General features: G+C 45.3%; 1 protein-coding gene across 1 annotated transcript; it reads right to left on the bottom strand.

The window, feature by feature from the left end:
- Positions 1-225: 225 nt before the first annotated feature.
- On the bottom strand, positions 226-25,739 carry LOC136577227 (uncharacterized). Its single transcript, XM_066577035.1, has 4 exons — positions 25,351-25,739; positions 17,292-17,418; positions 6,803-6,876; positions 226-1,453 (listed from the first exon to the last, which is right to left on the bottom strand). The coding sequence occupies exons 1-4, from the start codon at positions 25,682-25,684 to the stop codon at positions 1,005-1,007; spliced, it is 984 nt and encodes a 327-aa protein (XP_066433132.1). The 5' UTR covers positions 25,685-25,739; the 3' UTR covers positions 226-1,004.

The following is a 25,739-nucleotide window of genomic DNA, read 5'->3' on the forward strand; positions in this document are numbered from 1 at the left end:
TTCTCTGCATGGCACCGCAACGCTTTGCAAGAAACATATCAAAGCATGTTCTATATCCCTGTGATCGGCCGGGCCCATTGGAAGCAATGGGAGAACTCCACAATCCTCTGTGACGGCAGCAGCGGGAAATGCTTTCAGACGCGACGGGGGTGATGGAATTCCTCGCAGGGATGAAGAAATCCCCTGCTGCCGCTATCACAGAGGATTGCAGAGTTCTCTCATTGAAAGCAATGGGATGAAGGGATTCCCAACCGTGATGTTAGGCTGTTTTCACATTAAAACGCCTCGCTTCCACAGGGCTTTCACATGGTGGAAAGTGAGATAAAGTGGAAAGTGCGCTCGCCCGTATGAAACTAGCCTAAAGCCGCATTTACAAGCACAAGCGCTATATCTGTCCGAGAAAAATGGCCCAATATCGTGCTCTGAAACTGGGGATTTCCCTGCGATGTGTTTTTATGATAAAATGACATTGCAGCAAACTGTGCTTTTCACGAATCGTGTGAGTGCGATGGGATTTTTGTTCAGGTCCGCATTGTCTTTTCTCACAACATTGCTGCGAGAGAAAAATCGCAGGTGTGACTAGACACTTTTAAAATAATTGCTTCTATTTTCGTGCAAGTTTTGTGCGCCTCGCAAAACGCAGAACTCACACGATAAAACCACCCAAGTAAATGAACCCTTAATCAGTTCTGGTAAATATGGGCCATGAACTATGAGCCTGAAGGGTTTAGGCGCATGGATGTGCTATCCCCATAATAATAGTGTTTTCTTATGGACATGGAGCGCGCTGTATCACTTTAATACAACTGTTTCTGTGAAGGGGGTCACTGATTTCTTATAGTATTCCAACCAGCTGGTTGTGGGGGCTACATATTTTGTGCAGCTAATGCCAATGGTACAGGGGAAGACCTCTATGACAAAGGACAGATAAAATGCTGATTTCCAGTTTCTATAGACATTTCTACTGTAGTTGGCGTGAGGTCGTCTCATTTCTTGCTTGCCCTCTAGAAAATATCATAGGCAAATAGGATTACGGATACAGGTATCATTACAATACCTAAGGTGACATTTCTTACTGTTTCTCTAAAGCCTACCCTGCCATTTCTGTTCTGTTCCCGTCTCTCCGACTCTTCCCTCTTCCAGCGCTCATTGTTCTCCCTATCCTGTACTATCTCCATGTCTCTCTCATGAGCAAATGCATATAAGATTCTCTTCCTCTCGATCTTCTCGGTAAAGGGATCGCGATTGCATCTCATGAGTAACTCCACATCTTTGATGATCCCATAGAGACACCCCAACATCTCCTCATGTTTCCCCCGGGTTTTCAGGTGATCCTCCTCCGTGTAATTCTCAACAGAGAATATGTTCTTCACTCCCATCCTCCTGAACATCTCTCGAATGTCATTCAGATGCTCGCTCAGCTCATTTGTGATGACCACGGTGGGCAACAACCCTAGGATAAGAGTGAAGATAACACGTTATACAGGGGTGTAGCTGTAGGCTCATGGGCCTGGGTGCAAATATTTCAGCTTGGGCCCCTATTACCATTGTAGTGGCCTGGAGTTAACGAGGCTCCTCCATAATGTATGAATGCATTTGTCTCGTGCTTTGTATTGTCAGTGTCTTTCATGTTTCATGAATATGATGTGTATTGCATTTCTGCAGCACTGAATGGGTTAACTGTCTGGTATGTGAGATGCCTGAAAAATGTATCTTGTTGTTTGTCACGTGATCGTGTTTTATATATGGAAATACAAGGTGTTTGCAAGAGGTCTTCTGTGTTCGGTTCTGGACTTGTGAGTGAGAGGAGTGTTGGTAGAGGTACAAGTGACCCACATGGACACCTTCAGTCCTGTGGGATCCGAGATGGAAGAGGCTGAAAGATATCCTAAGCCTTCTCTGGGCCTGCTTTACCCAGGAGATTCCAGTGGTGCCCTGCGCCACTGATGAACGGAGAGAGAGTGGAACTGCCATTGCAGTGTGGAGTGCCTGCCCAATGTGAGTGCCGACCGGTAAAAAGCTGGCAAGAGTAAAAGGAGTTTGTACTGGGAGCAGAACCCTGCAGATAACTGAGACTGTAGATTCTTCAAATATCCTGTGATTTCCTCCCTGTCGCACCACTTTGTGATTTATGCACCGTTTTCCTGCTGGCGTGAGTTTATACCTGTAATCAGACTGTAAAAAGTTTTCTACCAGTAAATGAGCACTGTCTACCATTTTTGGATTTTCTATTTAAAAGTTCCCTGTGAGTGTGGACCCTTTTAATTCACTATCCGGATTCACCGCAGAGGAAGGAACGGTGGCATCACCCGTGAGAGCAGACTGTTAAAGTAAACCACGTATTCGGTTACCCTTTTATGTAAGACCTTCCTTTGGTAAATTTGACAGGTCCTGTGCTATCCTCAGGGTGGCAGATGGTAGACAAGGCCCAAACCTTACTCCACTGTCTCCTACACTGCACCACTCCTCTACTTTGCATGGCTACCAGCCATAACTCACCTCAAAAAATACATACACACATTATATATAATCAGACAGAATATCTATATGAGAACCTTTATAAAATGCCAGCTTATATACAGCAGTCCAAATCTAGTAACTGCTATATAATGCAGTCACCATACAATAGTCAGATACCGGCTCTACACAGTGATAGTGATTACAGTTCAGTTACCTCCAGTAATCACAAATGATATCTTCTCTAATTTGTGTTGCCCATTTTCTCTTTTCTTCTCCATCCAACCGAAATGATATCTTAAAGCCACATCTCATCTCTGCACTTTCTTACCATCCTGCTGCTACCTAATACTCACAATATAATTGTCGTCCATTTTGACCCTTTAAGGGGTTAACTGAGTTATTTTTAAAAAAAATTCCAGCTCCCCATGTATAAAAATAATGTTGGTATACTCAACTCTCCCCACAGCTCCCTTCTCTGCAGTGAGTCTGTTGACAGTCTACAGTCAGCCTGTTTATGGGACATCACAGGCTGCTACAGCTAATCAGGCTAAAGGCTGTCAATACAGCATAATAGTGGAAACCTGGAGCTGCAGTGAAGAGCATATTTTTTTAATTCAACTTCTTAAAGTAAAAGACCCCCTATATAGTAAAGAGAGGCACTACATGTAATGGCCTGTAGGGGGCAACAGACAGGCATTCTGGTGCCTGAGACAAGGGGAAACACCCATAGGTGTGGCAAGAAGTAGGATAAAAGGTGCTGGTTCCTTCCACATTCAGCAGAAAAAGTGCGCTGAAAGCCAGAGAGAGGGACCTGGGCTGACAACCAGAACCAGAGGTCCAGAGAAAGGGAGCTGGGCTGAGAGTCAGAGCCAGAGGTCCAGAGAGAGGGACCTGGGCTGAGAGCCAGATGTCCAGAGAGAGGGACCTGGGCTGAGAGCCAGAGGTCCAGAGAGAGGGACCAGGGCTGAGAGCCAGAGGTCCAGAGAGAGGGACCTGGGCTGAGAGCCAGAGGTCCAGAGAGAGGGACCTGGGCTGAGAGCCAGAGGTCCAGAGAGAGGGACCTGGGCTGAGAGCCAGAGGTCCAGAGAGAGGGACCTGGGCTGAGAGCCAGAGGTCCAGAGAGAGGGACCTGGGCTGAGAGCCAGAGGTCCAGAGAGAGGGACCTGGGCTGAGAGCCAGAGGTCCAGAGAGAGGGACCTGGGCTGAGAGCCAGAGGTCCAGAGAGAGGGACCTGGGCTGAGAGCCAGAGGTCCAGAGAGAGGGACCTGGGCTGAGAGCCAGAGGTCCAGAGAGAGGGACCAGGGCTGAGAGCCAGAGGTCCAGAGAGAGGGACCAGGGCTGAGAGCCAGAGGTCCAGAGAGAGGGACCAGGGCTGAGAGCCAGAGGTCCAGAGAGAGGGACCTGGGCTGAGAGCCAGAGGTCCAGAGAGAGGGACCTGGGCTGAGAGCCAGAGGTCCAGAGAGAGGGACCTGGGCTGAGAGCCAGAGGTCCAGAGAGAGGGACCAGGGCTGAGAGCCAGAGGTCCAGAGAGAGGGACCTGGGCTGAGAGCCAGAGGTCCAGAGAGAGGGACCTGGGCTGAGAGCCAGAGGTCCAGAGAGAGGGACCTGGGCTGAGAGCCAGAGGTCCAGAGAGAGGGACCAGGGCTGAGAGCCAGAGGTCCAGAGAGAGGGACCTGGGCTGAGAGCCAGAGGTCCAGAGAGAGGGACCTGGGCTGAGAGCCAGAGGTCCAGAGAGAGGGACCTGGGCTGAGAGCCAGAGGTCCAGAGAGAGGGACCTGGGCTGAGAGCCAGAGGTCCAGAGAGAGGGACCTGGGCTGAGAGCCAGAGGTCCAGAGAGAGGGACCTGGGCTGAGAGCCAGAGGTCCAGAGAGAGGGACCTGGGCTGAGAGCCAGAGGTCCAGAGAGAGGGACCTGGGCTGAGAGCCAGAGGTCCAGAGAGAGGGACCTGGGCTGAGAGCCAGAGGTCCAGAGAGAGGGACCAGGGCTGAGAGCCAGAGGTCCAGAGAGAGGGACCAGGGCTGAGAGCCAGAGGTCCAGAGAGAGGGACCAGGGCTGAGAGCCAGAGGTCCAGAGAGAGGGACCTGGGCTGAGAGCCAGAGGTCCAGAGAGAGGGACCTGGGCTGAGAGCCAGAGGTCCAGAGAGAGGGACCTGGGCTGAGAGCCAGAGGTCCAGAGTGAGGGACCAGGGCTGAGAGCCAGAGGTCCAGAGAGAGGGACCTGGGCTGAGAGCCAGAGGTCCAGAGAGAGGGACCTGGGCTGAGAGCCAGAGGTCCAGAGAGAGGGACCTGGGCTGAGAGCCAGAGGTCCAGAGAGAGGGACCTGGGCTGAGAGCCAGAGGTCCAGAGAGAGGGACCTGGGCTGAGAGCCAGAGGTCCAGAGAGAGGGACCTGGGCTGAGAGCCAGAGGTCCAGAGAGAGGGACCTGGGCTGAGAGCCAGAGGTCCAGAGAGAGGGACCTGGGCTGAGAGCCAGAGGTCCAGAGAGAGGGACCTGGGCTGAGAGCCAGAGGTCCAGAGAGAGGGACCTGGGCTGAGAGCCAGAGGTCCAGAGAGAGGGACCTGGGCTGAGAGCCAGAGGTCCAGAGAGAGGGACCTGGGCTGAGAGCCAGAGGTCCAGAGAGAGGGACCTGGGCTGAGAGCCAGAGGTCCAGAGAGAGGGACCTGGGCTGAGAGCCAGAGGTCCAGAGAGAGGGACCAGGGCTGAGAGCCAGAGGTCCAGAGAGAGGGACCAGGGCTGAGAGCCAGAGGTCCAGAGAGAGGGACCAGGGCTGAGAGCCAGAGGTCCAGAGAGAGGGACCTAGGCTGAGAGCCAGAGAGAGGGACCTGGGCTGAGAGCCAGAGAGAGGGACCTGGGCTGAGAGCCAGAGAGAGGGACCTGGGCTGAGAGCCAGAATTAGAGGTCCAGAGAGAGGGACCTGGGCTGATCTAGTGCCTCAGGAAAGCAGAGTGAAGCATTCTTGAGGAAAGCTGTGTAGGACGTGTCCTGAGAAAAAGCTGCTTGAAGTTGCCCTGGAAAGTGAGTGAGAACCACAGTTGGACTATTGATTATTGAAACCATGAAGCTAAGGACATTTAAGTTAATTGCTAAAGAGCTGTGCTGAAACAAGCTGATATTGCTGTGAAGGTGAAAATAAATGAGACTCTGGATTTTAACTTGGTGGTGTCTACCTGTAATGTGAGCAAATTATTCCAAGTTGCTTACAGCAGTTACAAAGCAACCCTCCTGTGTCCCTGTAAATTAATACAGCCCTTATGTGCTCCTGTAATGGTAATATATTCCCTGTGCTCCTGTGTAAATAATAGAGCCCCTTGTACCCCTATATAGCAATAGAGCCCCTTGTGCCCCTATAATGGTAATAGAGTCCCCCATGTGCTCCTGTAAAGGTAATAGACCCCCTGTGCACCTGTATACATAATAGAGCATCCTGTGCACCTGTAATATTTATAGAGCCCCTCCTGGTGCCCCTGTATAAGAAATAGAGCCCTCCTGTACACCTATGGAGTTATAGAGCCTCTGTATAATAAAAGAACCCCCGCCCAGCCGAGCAGTATTTACACTGTAACACTTACTTTGGGATATGTTATATAGAAGTGCAGCGCTAGCACAGCCTATTATGTGCCTGCAGGGTAGAACAGGTGCTTACAAGCACATAGTGAAGAGTACACTGGGGAAGAGCCATTCTTCGCAGCGGTTGTATATAGGCTGCGTGAGTGCATCACTTCTATGTGATGGAACAAGAAGTGTCACAAGGTTCATACTGCCGGCACATGGCTGACTGGGGGCTTGGAGGGCACAACAAGCCGAACTATGTTAGTAGCAAGGGGCCTTTGGGTCCCCCTAGCTTAGGGGCCTTGTTGCAACTGTGATCCCTGTAACCTCTATCGCTACGCCACTGGTGTTCTACTACATGTGTTCATATTATGACAGATATTTGTTATGCAGATTGCTGTACTATTTACACTTTTACCGTGTCTTATCACATGTACAGGTTTAGCACACCCTCATTGTTAACATTGTAAAGGCACCACCCTTTTTCTTTAGATCTTTTTTCATTGTTTGAAGCTGAAACCACTGCATTGTTCTCCACAGTTAGTTTTGGCACTTTTATGTGGACAGTGGATAAGGCCACAGTCAAAGTAGATATCGACGGTGGGCATAGATAGTAGAGAGCCCCTGTGCAAGAACAATACATGGGTCTCTTGCTCTCCAATTGCTATAAGGTCACTCTGTGCAGCAAAACTATCAGTGACTGCAGGGCTGGCGGAGGTCACAAGGTATTATGAGTTTGGTCTTTGCTGCTCCTACAGTGTATTCTTACTTGTGTTATAACTGACGGTTTATACCTGTTATTTTACTGGCCTTCCGAATAATATCTCGCAGTTCTTTCACTTCCCAAAAGGGTATCCGTTTCTTCGCACTATAAAATAAGTGAGATTAATCAATTTCAGTTCATCATGAAGAGCCGAAAACCATTTATAAAATCTGCTGTGACTAGAGATGAGCGAACGTACTCGTTTCGGGTGTTTTTGCACTCGAGCACCGCTTTTTCCGAGTAACTGACTACTCGGACGAAAAGATTCGGGGGGTGTCGGGGAGCGGGGGGTAGCAGTGGGGAACAGAGGGGAGCTCTCTCTCTCTCTCCCCACTCCCCACTCCCCTCTGCAACCCCCCACTCACCCCCGGAGCCACCCGAATCTTTTTGTCCGAGTAGTCAGTTACTCGGAAAAAGTGGAGCTCGAGTGCAAAAACACTCGAAAAGAGTACGTTCGCTCATCTCTAGCTGTGACTGATCCCTTCACCAGACATATATAATGTACCTCTAGTCTTTCAATACAGTAAATACACTGTATTGCATTTTGGGATAAACTGTAGACTGAGTGTAGAGCCCAGTGTGAACAGAGCCTTAGGGCCCAATTAGACATGTTTATTCAGTCCACCTATTTCACAGACCCATTAGAGTCAATGTATGGGATCAGTGTATATGAGACAGCACACGGATGGGTATTCCTCAGGAGAAACTCACATGCGACCATCTGAATACTGCTCTAGGCTGCAGCCAGATGGCTGTGACAGAGCTTTGTACAGGTGTTGGATATTTAGGTTTATGACCGGGATTGGATCCTATTAGAACAAAGGAGAAAAACTTTTACTTAGGCCTCATTCACACGAGCGACATGGCATCGCTGGTCCGTGAGATATTGCTGCAGTTTCTCGCGGCAATACTGCAACTTTGTAGCGCTACAAAGTCACATGACTTTGTAGCACCACATGCGGGGATTTTCGGGGGGAGGGGGGGGCTTGAAATATAAGCCCTACACTGAAAATAAGCCGTAGCTGAAGAAAAAAAAAAAAAAGTATACATCACTTCCTCCGCGCTGTCCGGGGCGCCGCTGCAGCTTCTCTCCGAGTCCCTGTTCTCTTCATCGTCTTCTGGCCGGGGATTGAAAAATTCCCGCCTTCTGGAAGCACTGGCTGTGATTGGCTGACGCTTAGCCAATCACACCCAGCACTCGATGAATCGCTGTTATTCAACCAATGCTTCCAGAAGGCGGGGATTTTTCAATCCCCGGCCAGAAGATGATGAAAAGAAACAGTGCCTAGACCCCGTGAGAAGCTGCGTCGGCGTCGGAAAGCGCTTCTAAGGTGATGTATGTGTAGTTTTTTACTATTTCTGCAGCCAGGGCTTTGATTATAGCTTTGACAGTAGGATTTCCTACTGTCAAAGTTTCATCACACCGCGTTTTCATGCGATGCGATGCAACAGAGAGGAATGCTCAATAGGGAAACATGAACTACAAAACCTCATGAGTCACAGGTGAGGTTTTTGTGTCGGGTTGTCGCATGCTACCAAATATTGCATGTGTAAAATAACCCATAGGAAAACATGGGCTTCACATACATGCGATTTGTAGCTTAGTACAAAATCGCACAACTTTGTCGCCCATGTGAACGAGACCTTAGTAAAACCTTTAGGCCCCCTGTCACGCCGTCTGAAGCTTTCCAAAGCATTGCTATGGAAAGAGCGGGCCCCCTGTCCACGAGCGGAGAATCATTGCGATTCTCCGCTCGCGGCCGGCAATTCGCATGCTGCAATGCATGCTTATTGCCCCGATTCTCCGTGATCAGTCTATCTATCAGATTATTGTCACTGTTTGGACTCTAAAACGTAACTTTTTTTTAAACAATTTCTTTTTATTTTTATTGAACATAGAAAGGGAACATTGTCAGTGCATATCAAGTGCAGTCGGGCCACGCAGGGCCTCTTCATGTAACATATGTTTTGCGTATCAACTGTAACAAACTAAAAAGGCAAAAAAGTTCTCAAGTGTTGTTACTGCAGTTATTGACACTGACATCAGACGGTAGAGAGGGGAAGCGGGAGGGAGGGGGATGGGTAAAGGTGTGGGGTTTGGGTGAGGTGATGGGGTGCATAACCGGGAAGAGGGTGATTGGGGGGGGAACAAACAACAATACAGCAATACATATAAACATATTGTGGGTTAGAGCCAAGTGGACCACAAATAATTATTCTGGACGTAGATTTTCGCTTAAGAGCCTTGGTTATCTCTGTCGCCTTGGTAACCAATCCATGGCGCCCAGAGGGAAGTAAAGTCCTCCCTAGAGCCGTTTTCCCAGGCCAGTATCTCTTCAAACCTGAAGATTTGTGACACCCTCTCGAGCCAGAGTGAAGTCGGTGGGATGTCTTTTTTCTGCCAATAAAGGGGGATCAGCAACTTGGCTGCCGTGAGCAGAGTAGTCGTTAGGTTTTTGCGAGATGGTCTGAATTGAATCGTGGGTAGCCAGATAAGAATCTCCTCTGGTTTAAAGGTGTAGTTTGTGTGGCAAATTTTGTTGATGAGTTTGCTGACTGAATGCCAGAAGGGTTTGATTCTGGTGCATGTCCACCAAATATGTAGGGCAGTTCCCCTCTCCTTCCCGCATCTCCAACAGATATCTGAGGATTCTGGGTTCATTTTTGCTAACGTGATTGGGGTCCTATACCACCTAGTGAGAGTCTTGTATGAGTTCTCTTGGATGCGTACGCAACTCGAGAATCCGTGGGAGTTTTTCAAGACCCTTAGGGTCTCTTCCCTGCTCAAGTTTAGCTCCAGCTCTCTCTCCCACTCCCTAAGATACCAGGGTTTTTCGGTAGCGGATTGTAGGAGAAGGCCTTTATAAAGTTGGGTCATTAATTTTTTCGGGCGGGCGGGGAGCTCAATGTAATTCTCGAACCAGAGAGGGTCCCTCAGGTCCCCGAGGCTGGTAGCTTGGAATCGACTCAGAGAAAAGAAAAGTCCGGCCTTGCTTAGGAAATCGAGGGAGTGCTGCGGCAGGAGGTTATCTAGTTGCGTATGGTTGGTTAATTTGGGGCCTTTGAGAATTACGTGTATTGAGAGATCGCCGAGTCTATCCCAAACCTCGCCAGCTCTGAGCGGTTTGTTTGCCAAGATGGCAGGTATCAAACGAGCCGGAGTCATTGGGGGGAGGGATCCTTCTCTCGCCATCCCCCGATCTCACATTTCTTAATATTTTTATTGTACATTTTGTTATCGGACTTAAGTGTGCGTGTTTACGTAGGGGGAGGCAGTTTAACCAAAGCAGTGCTTGATTACTCTTGCCCAACATCTCCCTCTCCAAAACCAACGAGGGGGTTGTCACTTCTCTGTCTATCAGGAGGATCCATCTGGCGATGTGGATCGCCCTGTAGTAGAGTAGTAAATTCGGGAGTCCCGCTCCTCCCTGGGGGCGTTTTTGGGTGAGTATAGGGAACGCCAGCCGCGGTTTGCGTTTGTCCCATATAAAGCTCCTGAAGAGTTTATGTAAGTGCGTAAAGAAGAGGTTAGGGATCTCTATTGGGACCGAGTGCATAATATAAATGATTTGGGGGAGTATGTAGGTAGAAATGAGATTTTTTCTACCCAGCCATGAAATCAGTGGAATGTTAAATTGTGTGAGTTGTGTTTTCACTTTTTTGAGTAGCGGAGTAAGGTTAGCTTCATAGAGTTGAGAGGGATTGGCGGTTAGTGCAATGCCTAGGTATTTTATTTTTGACGTGGGCCATTTAAAGAGGTATTGTTCTTTCAACTTTCATACTATTTGAGGTGTTACAGAGATATTTAGTGCTTCTGACTTATCATAGTTTATCTTAAAATTGGACAGCCTGCCGAAGTGATCGAATGTCTCCATAAGTGCTGCCAGTGCCCTAGTTGGGTTAGTAATCAGTACCAAAAGATCGTCTGCGAAGGCCGCAGTGGTATGCATCCTGTCTCCTATCTGAAGGCCCTTAATGTCCCCGTTTTGCCTGATTTCCTGTAGGAGGGTCTCCATTGTCAGTATAAATAGCGTTGGGGACAGTGGACAACCCTGTCTGGTGCCGTTCCCTATGGCAAAGGGTTTGGATAGCGTGCCATTGACTTGTACTCTGGCCGTTGGTTCAGTATATAAGGAGAGGATAGCACTAATAAATGCGGGTGGAAAGCCAAATCTATTCAGGGTAGCTGCCATGTAGTTCCATTTAACTCTATCAAAGGCCTTTTCGGCATCCGTAGAGATCAAAACCAATGGGAGTTTGCTCTGCTTGGCGAAGTGTATCGCGTGGATAGCTCTGGTCGTGTTATTTTTGCCTTCTCTACCCGGTATAAATCCAACCTGGTCTGGATCTACTAGTTTGGTGAGGAAAGGGGCTATTCTCTGAGCCAATAGTTTTGCCCATAATTTGATGTCCGCATTTAATAGCGAGATTGGCCTATAATTACTACACAGATTTGGGGGTTTGCCCTCTTTAGGGATAAGTGAGATGTGGGCCTCCAGGGATTGTTTGGGTAAAGGCGTGCCAGAAAGAAGGGAATTACAGAGTTTTGTTAAGTGTGGGATTAGTGTGCTGGCAAATTTTTTGTAGTATAAAATGGGGAGTCCATCAGGGCCGGGGCTTTTTCCGTTGGGAATAGAGGCCAAAACCTTTTTCACCTCGTCGTCCGTAACCTGGCATAAAAGCGAGGTGGCGTCTTCCTCTGACAATCCGGGGAGCTTTAAGTTTTTAAGGAAATTAGCTGTAGAGTCGTGTAGGTTCTCGGCATCTTTGTCTAAGCTATAGAGTTCTGTGTAATACTTTTCAAATTCTAATGAAATGTCTTCTGTAGATGTCGCCATTTTTCCTGAAGGGGTTTTAATTTGGGAGATAAAGGCTCTCTCTTTCTGTTTTTGGATGAGCCTCGTCATTGTCTTTGAACCCTTGTCCCCGTGCATATAAATCTTATATTTGGATGAGAGTAACGTCTTAGCTGATCTAATGTTCAGAACGTTTTTCAGTTTATCTCTCAAGTTTGTGAGTTCTTCAAGGATTTTATCTTTCGGATTATTTTTATGGAGCTTTTGTTTAGTTGAGATTTGGGCTAAAAGGGAGTTAATTTCTTCGTTTCTCTGACGTTTAGTTCTGGTGCCCAGCGAAATCAGTTCCCCTCTTATGTAGGCTTTGTGTGCTTCCCAAATGATTGGGGTGGGGACTTCAGGTGAGTCATTAATTAGGAAGAATTCTTCCAATTTTTCAGTTAAGTTAGAGAGATTTTCCTTGCCGTCTAACAGTGTGCAGTTCAGGCGCCAATTCCATTCCCTCCTCGGCAGGCTGTCTACTATCAGCGATAAGGTGATAGGGGCGTGATCTGATATAGTGATTTGTCCTATATCGGTCGAAGTGACCGAATGTAGGAATTTGCCTGATATTAGTAGGTAGTCAATTCTGTGGTATGACTTGTGGATGTGGGAAAAGTATGTGTATTCTCTAAGGTTGGGGTTTCTTAGTCTCCAGGCATCTTGCAAGTTCAAATCTGCCAGAAGGCTTCTAAGTCTATGTACTCGGCTGCAGGGGGTCGATACGGCGTTCGAAGTTGTGTCAATTGAGTGTTCCAGCGCCAAGTTAAAGTCACCACCAACCACCCGTAGGCCCTCCGCAAACTTTCCGAATTTGGTCAGGGTCCGTGTGAGCCACAGAGCTTGATGTTTATTCAGGGCGTATAGGTTGGCCAGTGAGACCTGCTTATGGGCTATCGTGCCTTTTAAGAATAGGTATCTCCCACCTGGATCTTGCTCTGATCCTGTGAGCGTGAAAGGGACATTTTTGTTTATTGCAATGGTGACTCCTCTGGAAGCAGAGGAATGTGTGCTGTGGTGCCATTGGTTATATGTGTGGGTTGGAAGTTTGGGAATATGTTCATGTCGGAAATGGGTTTCTTGAAGAAACAGCACTTCCGGAAGGTGTTTTTTCATGAGGTTAAAGGTCTGGGCTCTCTTCTGGGGATTGTTCCAGCCTCTGATGTTAAGTGAGGTGATTCTAATCTCTGCCATGTTCAGTTTCTTGGTGTACTACTCTAGGGTCCGGCTCTTCTCCAACTCTAATCTGTAGATAGTGTGTAAACTTGCTGTATAAACAAACGGTAACAGTAAACTCCACGTTGCGTGGGTGGGTGAGGAAATGTTTCACGCACGGATGGAGGGGAGGGCCATACCCTAAGGGGCCTCGGGTCTGTTCCTCAGTCAGTTCCCGGGGTGGGATAGTAACCCCTTGGCTTCTTCCCATCTCCGTGGATTTGGGGGGGGGTTGGGAGCACACCTTTCTTTAGGTTGGTTGCGGCCCCCCAGACGGCCACGTGAACATCATTTCTTAATCTTATCAACAGTGTAATAGTAATCAGCATAAAGGTTACAAACAAAAATACAATGAGAAATGTCAATAAACAAATTTACCGCACTGTGAGTTCAGGTCGTGGCTCCCCATCATGCGATAGGGAGTTCACCACCAAAACTCAGCGGGGTTGTTGCTTTTAAATCTTGAGAGGGTAGTGGATCTCAGTCCTAGAAAGTGCGAACATGAGGTGTAGGACGAGCCAGGGAGACCCATGGGAAAGGGAGGGAGGGGTACAAGGAAGGCGGGGGGGGGGGAAAGGGGGAAGAGGGGGGGGGAGGTTTAGGGTCTAAGTCTCCCTTGGCATTAAAATAAAATGTTCGAAGTTGCGCTTCTATTTCCGTCGTCTTTTACCTTTTGAGATCCCTCTGTCGGTCGGTTCAGCGAAGTAGCTTATAGGCCCCTCTCTCTCCCAGTCCGCTCCTCTCCTTTCTGTCCCATGGTCCAGTTGCGTTGAAAGTCTAAATGTGGAGAGAAGCAGCGGAAAGTGGTAATAAAAGAGGGAGGGAAGTGAGGTAGAAGGGGACAGGTTTCCCCGTTCATCCAGAGAACCAGAAATAGTTCCCATAATCGTCTAATGGTGGGTTGAGAGATGGGTAGCAAGAGAGTTGGTCAGCTTCATGTTTCAGGCTGTGTTCTTTTTTTATGTCTTGGGGTCCTAGGGGCCTTATTGACAGTCCAATTTTCGGGCTTCTTCAGCTTGGGTAGCGGGGTTTTTGGTTGACACGAGAGCCATGATGGTATTTCCATAGGGGGGATTTCCAGTTTCCCCCACATCTTCTCTAGATCGCTCGGCGTCCTAATGGTTATTTGCTGCCCGTCTTTGAAGGTTGCTAGGCCAAACGGGAAGAGCCATCTCACCGGAAGTTTCTTAGCTCGAAGCGCATCTGTTAAGGGTTTCAAGACCCGACGTTTGGGCAATGTGCTGGGCGCAATATCTTGGAAAAGAAGGATTTTGTTTCCTTCGTAAAGGATCTCACTTGATTCCCTGGCTTTCTGTAATATTGCTGAGGTGTCAAGGTAATTTAGTAGGCCACAGATAACGTCTCTTGGAGGTTCCGACGCTAAGGGTTTTGGTCTCAGGGCTCGATGTATCCTCTCAACCACAACTTTATCCGCTCTATCTTCTCCGAGCAGAGATTGGAATATCTGTGAAGCGGCAGAGTTTAATGCTTCAGATGCTATGGACTCTGGTAGGACCCTGAAGCGGATGTTTTTCCTCCGGCTTCTATTTTCCTGGTCTTCGATTAAGAGCATTGCCTGATTTATCTGGTCTTGTTGCTCCGCAATAGTAGACTGTAGAGCTAAGTTGTGTTGAATCAGTTCTTGCTGGGTATTTTCAAGATCTTCTACCCTGTGACCTATTTGTTTAACTTCATTTTTTATGTCGGCTAGTTCCTTCAAAACTGGAGAGATGGCTTGGGTAAGAATTTTTTTTAGGAAGGAGCGGGAGATTGGGTCCCTGTCAGGCTCTTCATTGTGTTCTGAAGCGGCCGATATACTTTCCCCTTCTGAGTCCTCCGAGTGTTGGTCTTCAACTCTTATTTGTAAGGGTCTCTGCTTTTGCGCCGCAGGGGAGCTATGTTTCTTTTTAAGGTATTTATCCATTTCAGCTTGATTTTTGGTAGCTTTAGGCGTTTCGGCGTGATCTTTATTCTTGTCTTTCCCAATCTTCACCATTTTGTGAGGAAATATATTGTACTTCGCTGAGGTTTGTTAACTCAAAATTATGCAGCCATGCGGTAATATCTTAGGTTTGCTGTTGATGTTCACATATGCCCCTGGGGCCCGTTATATCATGGTTAGCGATCAAATGCCCATTCTGAGTCCTGATGGGGGCAGTTGGGGTCTATGGGTTTATGGTGGTCTCTTTAGATGAGTAGTTTTCCCCAAGCCCTGCTTTCAAGTTTGTACGTAGGTGAGCAGAGGAGAAGATGGCGGCTTGAAGCTGGAGCCCCCTTTTATTAGGCTGGTATCAGAAGAGAGAAAGCGCGGTCCAGGGCGCCCAGGAGCGGCCGCGGGGCAGGTAACGTTCGCACGTAGGTGCTGATCAGTGGGAGCGCAGGCTGTGGATTGTCTGTCAGTGGGGTCTCAGGCCCACTTTATGTAGTTAATCCTGTCAGGGGTCCCCTGCCTGGGGTATGGGGGCTCAGTATAGTGGCTGTCCTGCACCTTGTTTTAGTTCCCCACTCTGCTGTTTTGACCCTCTGGGCCACTGGTGATTGCAGGGGGGGGAAAGGGGGGGGTGAACGGGGGTTGTAGTCCACACTATGTTTCCCCACTCCTCCGGCCGCCTGCACAGAAAGGGGGGGGAGAGGGGGGGGGGATGTGTCCTGCTCTGGTGGATGCTCCCCTCCGTTCTGGTGATGGGGTGTGCTGCGGGCCTACTCACTTTTGTGGGTCTGCCACCGTCTCTGCTACCTCCTCTGCCCGTTCCCCAGCGTATTCTAGGTCCCAGCAGCCGCTCCCCGGCTCCCACTGCTCCCCTGCAGGGTTCTTTTTGTTGTTTTCCGCGGCCGGCCTTCACTTCCGGTCGGCCGCTTCTAGAAATTTAGTCCGGGGATGCGCCCAGTCCCGTAGGCCGCAAAATCGCGGTTCCGGCTAGAGACCCGTGGGAGGTCTCTATTTGTAGCTCTGGGTGCGGGGGTGCCAGCGGTGGTATCACTTATTGTGATGTGAAATCACTACTCTGTACTGACATCCAGTATATGCTGCTTAATCATTTACTTTAATATAAGGGAACCACCAATTGGGATGTAAAAAAGTAAAAGAAAGATTATTGATTAGAGAGGCATATCTAAGGTGTACATTTAGGTCCATGAGGAGCTCCACTGCGGAGCGAAACGCGTCGGACCAGATTAGACCTAGTTAACTGCCCAGAATTGATCTATTCAATCCTGTGGCAGAATTATTATTTTTTGCCTTTGTGATTATTAAGATCATTTGTGATTAATACTTCATGGGAAGGAATTATCCCTTACTGTTGAAGATATTGTCATATAAACTCCCTTATGTCTCTGGGAGTCATCAAAATTGAGTCATATCCAGGATACTCTACAGTGGCATCTGTATAGAAGTAAGAAAAAATCTAGGGCATTGAACACCAGTCAATAAATAAACTGATGGTATATTACTTTAAATCACAGAATACCGTGAGAAGCATCCTATACACCTTATACATAGCGGGATATCGCAACGCCCATGGACAAGGGGACTTAGGAGAAGATTCCTGCGTCCTGATGAGAGATATGATTCCAGTTTTCAAAACAGAATATTCGTTGCCTGTGTGGATCCCCATTACTGGTGTCTGAATGCATGCTGTCATGTACATATTGGGTTTTGCCACACAGGACAAATGTGTCTAAGGAGGGAAGAACACTCCCAGATTAGACACGGGCTCATATTGTACAATCTGAATTCCAAAAAGTTGGGACACTGTGTAAAATGTAAAAAAAATGTTAAGAAAAGAAAGAATGCAATGATTTGGTAATCTCATCTAATCCTATCTTATTCACAGTAGAAGAGAGAACACATCAGAAGGGGGAAGTGACACATTTTTCTATTTAATAAAAAAAACAAAAAACATCTCTTTTGGAATCTGATAGCAGAAGCACTTTTCACAAAAGCTGGGACAGGGTTAACAAAAGACTGGAAAAGTAAGTGGTACTAATGAAAAACAGCTGGGGGGGGGGGCAATTTTCTACTAAGTCACATGATTGTGCAGAAAAACAGCATGTTAGAGAGCCAGAGTCTCTCAGAAACAAAGAGGCAGAGGTTCACCAATCTGTGAAACACTGAGTTGAAAAATTGTGGAACAATTTCAGAAAACTTTCCTCAATGTAAATGTTACGGACAGTGAGTGTGGGCCACTGTGCCAACCAACCGGTTTGACTTTGGGCTAATCCTGAGGGTGTTATCCTGATGGGTCATTTATCCTTTTACCCCTGTACCTCTGGAGTAGTCCTGGAGTGGTTGGCAGCCAGACACTGGTGCAAAGCACCGTGAAGCAGTGCAGGCTACGGACAGAAAACAGAATGATGATGGGACCGACAGAGTGCAATGATGTAAGCAAGTCGATAAATTCGGATAGACACAGGGCAGACACTGAAAGTCACATTGTCTGCAACTGTGGTATGTACTTGCTTGAATCTTACCTGTAGACGAACACAGGGACGATTAAATCCATTGATTGGTCCTGTGTTTCTGCATTTAACACTATATTGAGCATGTCATTAAATTTCGAGTGCCATTTAACTTCAGTATCCAGGGGTAGAAAGTTACCTGGGTCAAGAGAAGAATGAAAAAATGTAGCAGTTATAGCAGCGCCCCTTGGATAACGTCCGCTTTATACTTCTGTAACATTCATCAGATTCATCAGAGCATGCACCACTAATTGAGTAGTCCTATCCATAGTAACAGTACGAAAGGCTGAAAAAGGATGTATGTCCATCTAGTCCAGCCAATTAACCCCCCCCCCCCCCTCCTTCCCTCTCTCAATGCTAAGGAAAGCAAAAAAAAGACCAATGAGGTAGAAGCCAAAATTCCTTCCTGACTACAATCAGATAATCAGAATAATCCCTGGATTACCGATCCTTCTGAGTAATCAGTGACTATAAGATGTAATACATTTACACTCCAAGCCCCTCTTGTACTCGTTAAAGGGTTTTTTGTCCAGAAAGAATAGTATTGATGACCTAGGCCATTAACAGTTGATCAGCTTGGGACCCTGACCAATCATCTGATTGTGCACCCACTGACAACGTCACAATTACACACGGGTTGGAGCAGGAACAGCAGTGGTCTGTGCTCCAACATCTGCCAACATGAGCTATGCCTGCAGTTACAAACGCCGCCCACTTCACAGCAGTTAGAGCAAAGACTTCTGCTGCTTCCGCTCTGACCTCTGTGTAATTGCGGCACTGCCAGCGGGCACACAACCAGCTGATTGATCAGGGTCCCAAGTAACGGTCCCCAGTCAGTCAACTATTGATGACTTATCCTGAGAATAGGTCATCAATAGCATTCTCCCTGGAAAACCCTTTTTAGTAAGTATGCTATCACCACATCCTCAATCAGAGCATTCTATAGTTTCACTGCTCTTACAGTTAAGAGCCCACTTCTATGTCAGTGTAGAAACCTTCTTTGCTCTAGACATAGAGGGTGCTCCTTGTTACAGTCATAGCTCTGGGTAGATTAAATGATGGGAGAGATGTCTGTACTGATCCCTAATATATTTATACATAGATATTAGAGCGCCCCCTTGTTACAGTCCTGGGTATAATAGATGATGGGAGAGATGTCTGTGCTGACCCCTGATATATTTATACAAAGTTATTAGCGCCCCCCTTGTGACAGTCCTGGGTATAATAGATGATGGGAGAGATCTCTGTACTGACCCCTGATATATTTATACATAGTTATTAGAACGCCCCCTTGTTACAGTCCTCGGTATAAATAGATGACGGGAGAGATGTCTGTACTGATCCCTGATATATTTATACATAGATATTAGAGCGCCCCCTTGTTACAGTCCTGGTTATAAATAGATGATGGGAGAGATGTCTGTGCTGACCCCTGATATATCTATACATATTTATTAGCGCCCCCCCCCCCCCCCTTGTGACAGTCCTGGGTATAATAGATGATGGGAGAGATCTCTGTACTGACCCCTGATATATTTATACATAGTTATTAGAGCGCCCCCTTGTTACAGTCCTCGGTATAAATAGATGATGGGAGAGATGTCTGTGCTGACCCCTGATATATCTATACATAGTTATTAGAGCGCCCCCTTGTTACAGTCCTCGGTATAAATAGATGATGGGAGAGATGTCTGTACTGATCCCTAATATATTTATACATAGATATTAGAGCGCCCCCTTGTTACAGTCCTCGGTATAAATAGATGATGGGAGAGATCTCTGTACTGACCCCTGATATATCTATACATAGTTATTAGAGCACCTTCTTGTAACAGTCCTGCATATAAATAGATGATGGGAGAGATCTCTGTACTGACCCCTGATATATTTATATATAGTTATTAGAGCGCCCCTTGTTACAGTCCCGGGAATAAATAGATGATGGGAGAGATCTCTGTACTGACCTCTGATATATTCATACATAGTTATTAGAGCGCCCCCCTTGTTACAGTCCTGGGAATAATAGACGATGGGAGAGATCTCTGTACTGACCTCTGATATATCTATACATAGTTATTAGAGTGCCCCCTTGTTACAGTCCAGGGAATAATAGACGATGGGAGAGATCTCTGTACTGACCCCTGATATATCTATACATAGTTATTAGAGCGCCCCTCAGCCATCCTTATTCTAAAGTGAAAAACCTCAATTTTAATAACCTCTATGGGTATTGTAGTCCGCCCATTCAGTTTATTATTTTAGTTGCCCCCCTTTGTACCCACTTGATATATTCTTGAATACCGGTGCCCAGAACTGTCCACAGTATTCCATGTGTGGTCTGACCAGTGACTTGTGAAGAGGAAGAACACCGTTGTCGTCATGTGCCCCTTGAATTTTCAGATAATTTAAATCCCCAAGTCCTTCCCCATTTCAGTGTTCCCCAGTGGTTTGCCATTTAGTGTGTACAGGCCCATTTACACCAGCCGATGAACGCTAAAAAATCACTAACTGGCGAACGTTTTAGCGATCATCTGTGAGTTTAAATGTGCGCCCATCGTGTGCTTTTCAGGCACTGCTAGCTGATCGTTAAATTCAGTCCAACCTAAAAATCGTCCTTTACTCTTATCAGCAGTTCTCCGTGGGTAGTGCCGATAGCATTGTTTCCCCTGGAGAACAAAGGATCTGAATGCAGATGAGAGCCCTCAGGCTATTAACTGCTTTCAGTGAAGGCTTCATTTGTACACTTAATTGCTACTAAGTAGCTGAGTAGCTACTTAGTAGTTTATGCAAAATGATCGCTCAAAGCTGTCACTCAAACTTTCGTTTGAGCGATCATCTGCTGGGGTAAATGGGCCTTTACAGTGACATGTATTTCCGGCCCATGTGCAGAACCTTACATTTATCACAGTGTTTTTGGAATGTTTGATAATTCCAGCAATTCTTCTTTATTGGCCGCCAGGAACTTGTCTGACACAGTATACATCAGAATTGGGGTTATTACAGTTAGGGTGGCTTTACATAGGATAACAGTCATCTGCATGGACGCTCAAAATAGTCGCTGAACAGTTCTAACAACTGTTAATCTGATTTTACACAGAGCGATTGTTATTCAACTTTGCAGTCATGGAAGCCCACAATTCAATAAGCTATTGTCTATTGTTGAAAGACAAACGATTGCCTGTTTACACCAGATGATAATTAATTTGTAGGTGAGCTGAAAAGAAATCACTAGTGAAGAAATTCTCACTCATCACCCAGTTGGTGGCCGTGTTTAGATGGAACAACCGTCACATTCACTCTGTCAATCGACTATTTGGCTAATATGTAAAAAACAAAAGTTTCTATACTAGCTGTTACGACTGCTTCCCACATAATCTCTGCTCATGCATAAATCTTTTCTCTTCAGTCAGGTGAGACACCGGCTTCACCGCCCATACATTCACTATGTCAATGGCAGTTAATTATCACAAACTATTTAATAAAAAACAACCACATACTGATTATTATATTACTTATCATTCTAATAAATGTATAAGAAATCAGATTTAACGTTTAGACCTTCGGGATAGCGGGTACATAGGGTCAAAATCCAAAAGCCTCTCTTCTTAGAATTTGATTTTCATATATATCTAATTTTCTATAATTATTAACTTTCCTTATACCAGTTTAGGGTAGCTGTGATTGTTGCAGGGATCAGTATTTTGACTGAATGTTCCATTAATTTAATTGAATTGATTGTGGAGCAAGAGGAACAAAAACTTAAAGAATTGAAGAATGACATAATAACTCTAGAAAGGAATATACGAGAGTCTTTCAAACAGGAAGACTATGAAATACTAAATAAAAGACTCAGAGATAATTAACTTAAAATGGAGGATATAATTTAACAATTACAAAAAAGAAGAAACTTCTGAGGGATCAAGATGATTATGCCAAGAATGAAGTGTATATGTGGAAAAGGAACCGACATCAACAATATCAAAATAGATCTATTCTCAGAACAAAAAGTAAAGAAAAGATGGTACACAGAGTTACTTTCTTCAAATCAGAGAATGAAGATATGACCACAGAGGGGGAGTCCTCAAATGGCTTATCATCGAGCCCTGATGGATTGACTACTAGACATGAGGAAAAAAGGTGCAAAAAACGAGCAAAGCAACAATGTGGAAACAAGAAGATACAGAAAATAGGGGACAATGATATTATTGTATTAACACCTTAGTTTATTTCTAACAAGCAGAGGCATATTTTGAGGAAGGGTCTAAATTTTACACCTGATACGAACTTCAACCAATTTAATTCTCTCTCTCTCTCTCTCTCTCTCTCTCTCTCTCTCTCTCTCTCTCTCTCTCTCTCTCTCTCTCTCTCTCTCTCTCTCTTTCTTTCTCTCTTTCTTTCTTTCTCTCTCTCTCTCTCTCTCTCTCTCTCTCTTTCTTTCTCTCTCTCTCTCTTTCTTTCTCTCTTTCTCTCTCTTTCTCTCTTTCTCTTTCTTTCTTTCTTTCTTTCTTTCTCTCTTTCTCTCTTTCTTTCTCTCTTTCTTTCTCTCTCTCTCTCTTTATTTCTCTCTTTCTTTCTCTCTTTCTCTCTCTCTTTCTCTCTTTCTCTTTCTTTCTTTCTTTCTCTCTTTCTCTCTCTCTTTCTCTCTTTCTCTCTCTCTTTCTCTCTTTCTCTTTCTTTCTTTCTCTCTTTCTCTCTTTCTTTCTCTCTCTCTCTCTCTCTCTCTCTCTCTCTCTTTCTTTCTCTCTTTCTTTCTCTCTTTCTCTCTCTCTTTCTCTCTTTCTCTTTCTTTCTTTCTTTCTCTCTTTCTCTCTCTCTTCTTCCTCTCTTTCTCTCTCTCTTTCTCTCTTTCTCTTTCTCTCTTTCTCTCTCTCTCTCTCTTTCTCTCTTTCTATCAAAAATCCAACTTTTTATCCAAAAAAGCAAGATGTTAAGTAATGGATGATGTTCAATATGTGCTTGAACGAGAACTAACAAAATTGCATGATAATAATAAATCTACAATCCAAAATGATGTTAATTTTTCCATTAATGAGAAAAGACAATTGAAAAATATGATTGGACAACAGAAATTTGACAATCAAGAATTCCGATAAAGGTGGTAATATCGTAATTTTAGATACAGACCTTTTATTTAAACTTAATAAAAAATATTCTAAATGATTCTAATACATATCATAGACTGATATTTAACCCCATTAGGGAATGTTTATTGAGTTTATCCAGACTACTAAAAGAGGGGTTAGAGGATGGAATACTCAATGAGAGAGAAGTGGAATGTCTATGTCCCGCAAATCCTTCAATTCCTATATTCCATGGGTTACCCAAAGTACACAAGGGGGTTTTCCCCCCTCCTATTCGACCAATAGTTGTGGGGATTGGTTCACCCTGTGAGCTTCTCAGCTCGTGGGTGGACAGATCCCTGCAACCTCTGGTCAGTATAATTCCAGGTTACCTCAAAGATAGCAAAAATGTACTACAATTTGTTCAAAACATAGCATGGAAACCGGGATATCGATGGGTTACTTGTGATGTGGTTAACCTCTATTCGTGCATACCACACCACATGGCCATACAAGCAATTGACAATGAGCTGGTGGGAATCAATTTTTATTTATTCCAGTCAGAACCCATATTATGGCCATGTGGTGTGGTATCACGCGATAAATGCAATTTAAAATATGTAGGTTGCACTACACGTAAAATCAAAATCAGAATTAATGAGCACATCAGACAGATTAAGAACAGCGAAGTAGGTGGTTCGGGCCCAGTCCGTCGTTTTATTCTAGTACACGGAGGAAATACAAATAATTTCTCTTTTTATGGCATAGAGAAAGCTAATAATTATAGAAAATTAGATATACATGAAAATCAAATTCGAAAAAGAGAGGCTTTTTGGATTTTGACCCTATGTACCCGTTATCCCGAAGGTCTAAACGTTAAATCTGATTTCTTATACATTTATTAGCATGATAAGTAATATAATAATCAGTATGTGGTTGCTTTTATTTATTTAATAGATGGTAATAAATAACTGCTGTTGACATAGTGAATGTATTTGCACACGGTGATCAAGGCTCCATGTAAGGAGCTGTAACGCGTCCTCCAGCTGATTTTATCGGATATGTAATGGCACCATTGGATTAATAAAGATAAGCATATACTTTTTAAGAGAATTATCGGTTTTATTTTCCTTTCTTGGAAAAAATATATGCTATTGTTATTTGGCTAATAGTTGTTCTGTGTAAAGTCACCAACGCCCATCATGGGGGCGTCTGATATCAGTACAGAACGCACAACAAGCATTGTGTTATTTCCTCTTCAGCCGGACGCTTTTTGCTAGAATGTACTGAGCAGTTACTTCCTGAAGTGACGCAGACTCTAATTCGGTATCACATATCAGTCGCTCGCTTTATTATGATTTTCATAGAGATTGATTATTATAGAAATTTTAATAACTTATAAAAAGAGAAATGGACATACCTCCCCTCCCGATAGGCGCTCAGACTTTCAGCACTCCTTATTTACTGTAGTGGGGTTTTCCTACTCAGTCAGTTCCTAATGGGGTATTCCAGAGACTTAATGTTTTTTTTCAAGTTTCCAGCCATCCAGTGGATAGGTGAAAAGTGATGGATTAATAGGGGTCTGACCACTGGGACCCCAACCGATCCCAAGAATGGGGTCTGTTTGGTCTCAAAGTGAGCAAAGTGGACATTGTGTAGGCGCATTGCCGCTCAATTCATTTTAATGAAAGTGAAAGCACCTAAGATGGCAGAGTTCAAGCGCTCATCTGTATGACTTCTGCTCAATTTGTAAGGATGGAACGTAAGGTGTTAAATTCTTTTTTGATATGATTGCCTATAAATGGGTAAAAAGACCTTCAGAGACAGAGGTCACATGATTGTGACATCACTAATGTCCTTAAACTCACTAGGACTAGCTCTGTATGCTGGTGCTGGGCATGAGGTCTAAGCCCTGCTCACAGGTGATGTCAAGGTGGCCATCTTGGTGCATAGATTTGAGTGATGTGTGTGGCAGCAGCAGGAGCTGCTTCGCAGAGGAAGAGACAGACTTCAGACCAGGGCTGTTAATGGGAGTTATATGATGTTAACCCAATGGGAGTTATAGGATGTGCACAGGAATTTAGAATATTTGTTGATATGATGTGAAGTTTAAGGTTCACATCACACTGTGTGATAGGGACAGGGACTTCGGGGATGTCAGCACTATGCACTTATACGAAATGATGTTAGGTTCACGGGAGATAAAAGTTACTTGAGATGGTATTCACGCCTATGGTACGTGTGAGCTTGCAGTGACACAGAGCTCCTAAATTTAGTGACGTGCTCCGGCACCTACGGTCCATTAGGCCGTGAGGTTGACATGCTGTGGACCTTCGGTAATACAGAGTACAATGATGAGTATGAAGTTTCATGAGGACAGTGATGATGGATATAATTACAAATACAAAGTGGCTTCTCCCGCCATGGTAATCTCCTTATGTGTAATGGACAAGGTGGCAAGAGACGTTGTTGGAGGTAGAGGAGACATATCTATCAGTTACGGTGTATTGATCTCACATGCACATAATACAGAGACCATCCTATGGAGATATATGTAATAAATGTGAAGTTTTGGTTAATTTGCAGCGGTAAACATATTTGTACCCTCTCATGGAGAGACACATAATTTAAGTTTGTGTAGTAAAGTTTTTTTTGTTTTTTTTTAAATAAAATGTGCCGCCTCCCTCTGTCATCACCGCATCATGCATAACATTAGGCCCTGCTTCACATACACTTGAAGATCGACTAGTTCCTTGTTCTTGTGATCATGTATAAGCGCAGGTTTCCTACTAATAAAAGCCCCAAAGCCATGTCTGATGTCTATATTCAATAACATGAGGCTAAAAAGACATAGATTCATAAACCCAGAAAATTTTGTGGAGGATATCCAGAAACCCCAACTGTACTGGAAGAAAAATCACCTGAGAAACCTCCGATTTACTAGTTGATTGTGAGACATTTTATAGAACATTTTATAGAAATGAAAAGTTAATTAATTCTCCTGCACTCACCCAGCTGAGCATATATTTCTCCAGTCTCGTTCTTATTCATTTTCGCAAATCCTCGGTTGTCCACCAGGGTGATGGTATCCGTCAGCACATATGCCTTTCTTATCATGGTCTCAGGGGTATGCTCTGTTTTGGCAACCTTCGCATAGACCTTGTAGGGTCCATCATCCACCACGTACTTACAGGAGTTGATGAAGCAGGATTTGCCATGACCAGCATAACCAAATAGCTGCAGGAGAACCCGGTTGTATCCCTGATTACCATGAGGGCAATTATCCAGACTGAAATTCTTAATATAATCTCTCATGGCCAGAGAATCCATACTGATTTTATGCATAGTGGAGCTTGCTCTGTGTAAAGAGGAGATCACTGAACTACGAAAACTGATTCAC

This window comes from Eleutherodactylus coqui, chromosome 8, assembly GCF_035609145.1.
Source record: "Eleutherodactylus coqui strain aEleCoq1 chromosome 8, aEleCoq1.hap1, whole genome shotgun sequence".
Lineage (NCBI taxonomy): Eukaryota > Metazoa > Chordata > Amphibia > Anura > Eleutherodactylidae > Eleutherodactylus > Eleutherodactylus coqui.

Coding starts and splice junctions, on each gene's coding strand:
- LOC136577227 (XM_066577035.1), bottom strand. CDS start 25,684: ATGCATAAAATCAGTATGGATTCTCTGGCCATGAGAGATTATATTAAG. Junction 6,877..17,291: donor GTCCCTGTGTTCGTCTACAG/GTAAGATTCAAG, acceptor CTTATTTTATAG/TGCGAAGAAACGGATACCCT. Junction 1,454..6,802: donor GAAGGCCAGTAAAATAACAG/GTATAAACCGTC, acceptor CTCTTATCCTAG/GGTTGTTGCCCACCGTGGTC.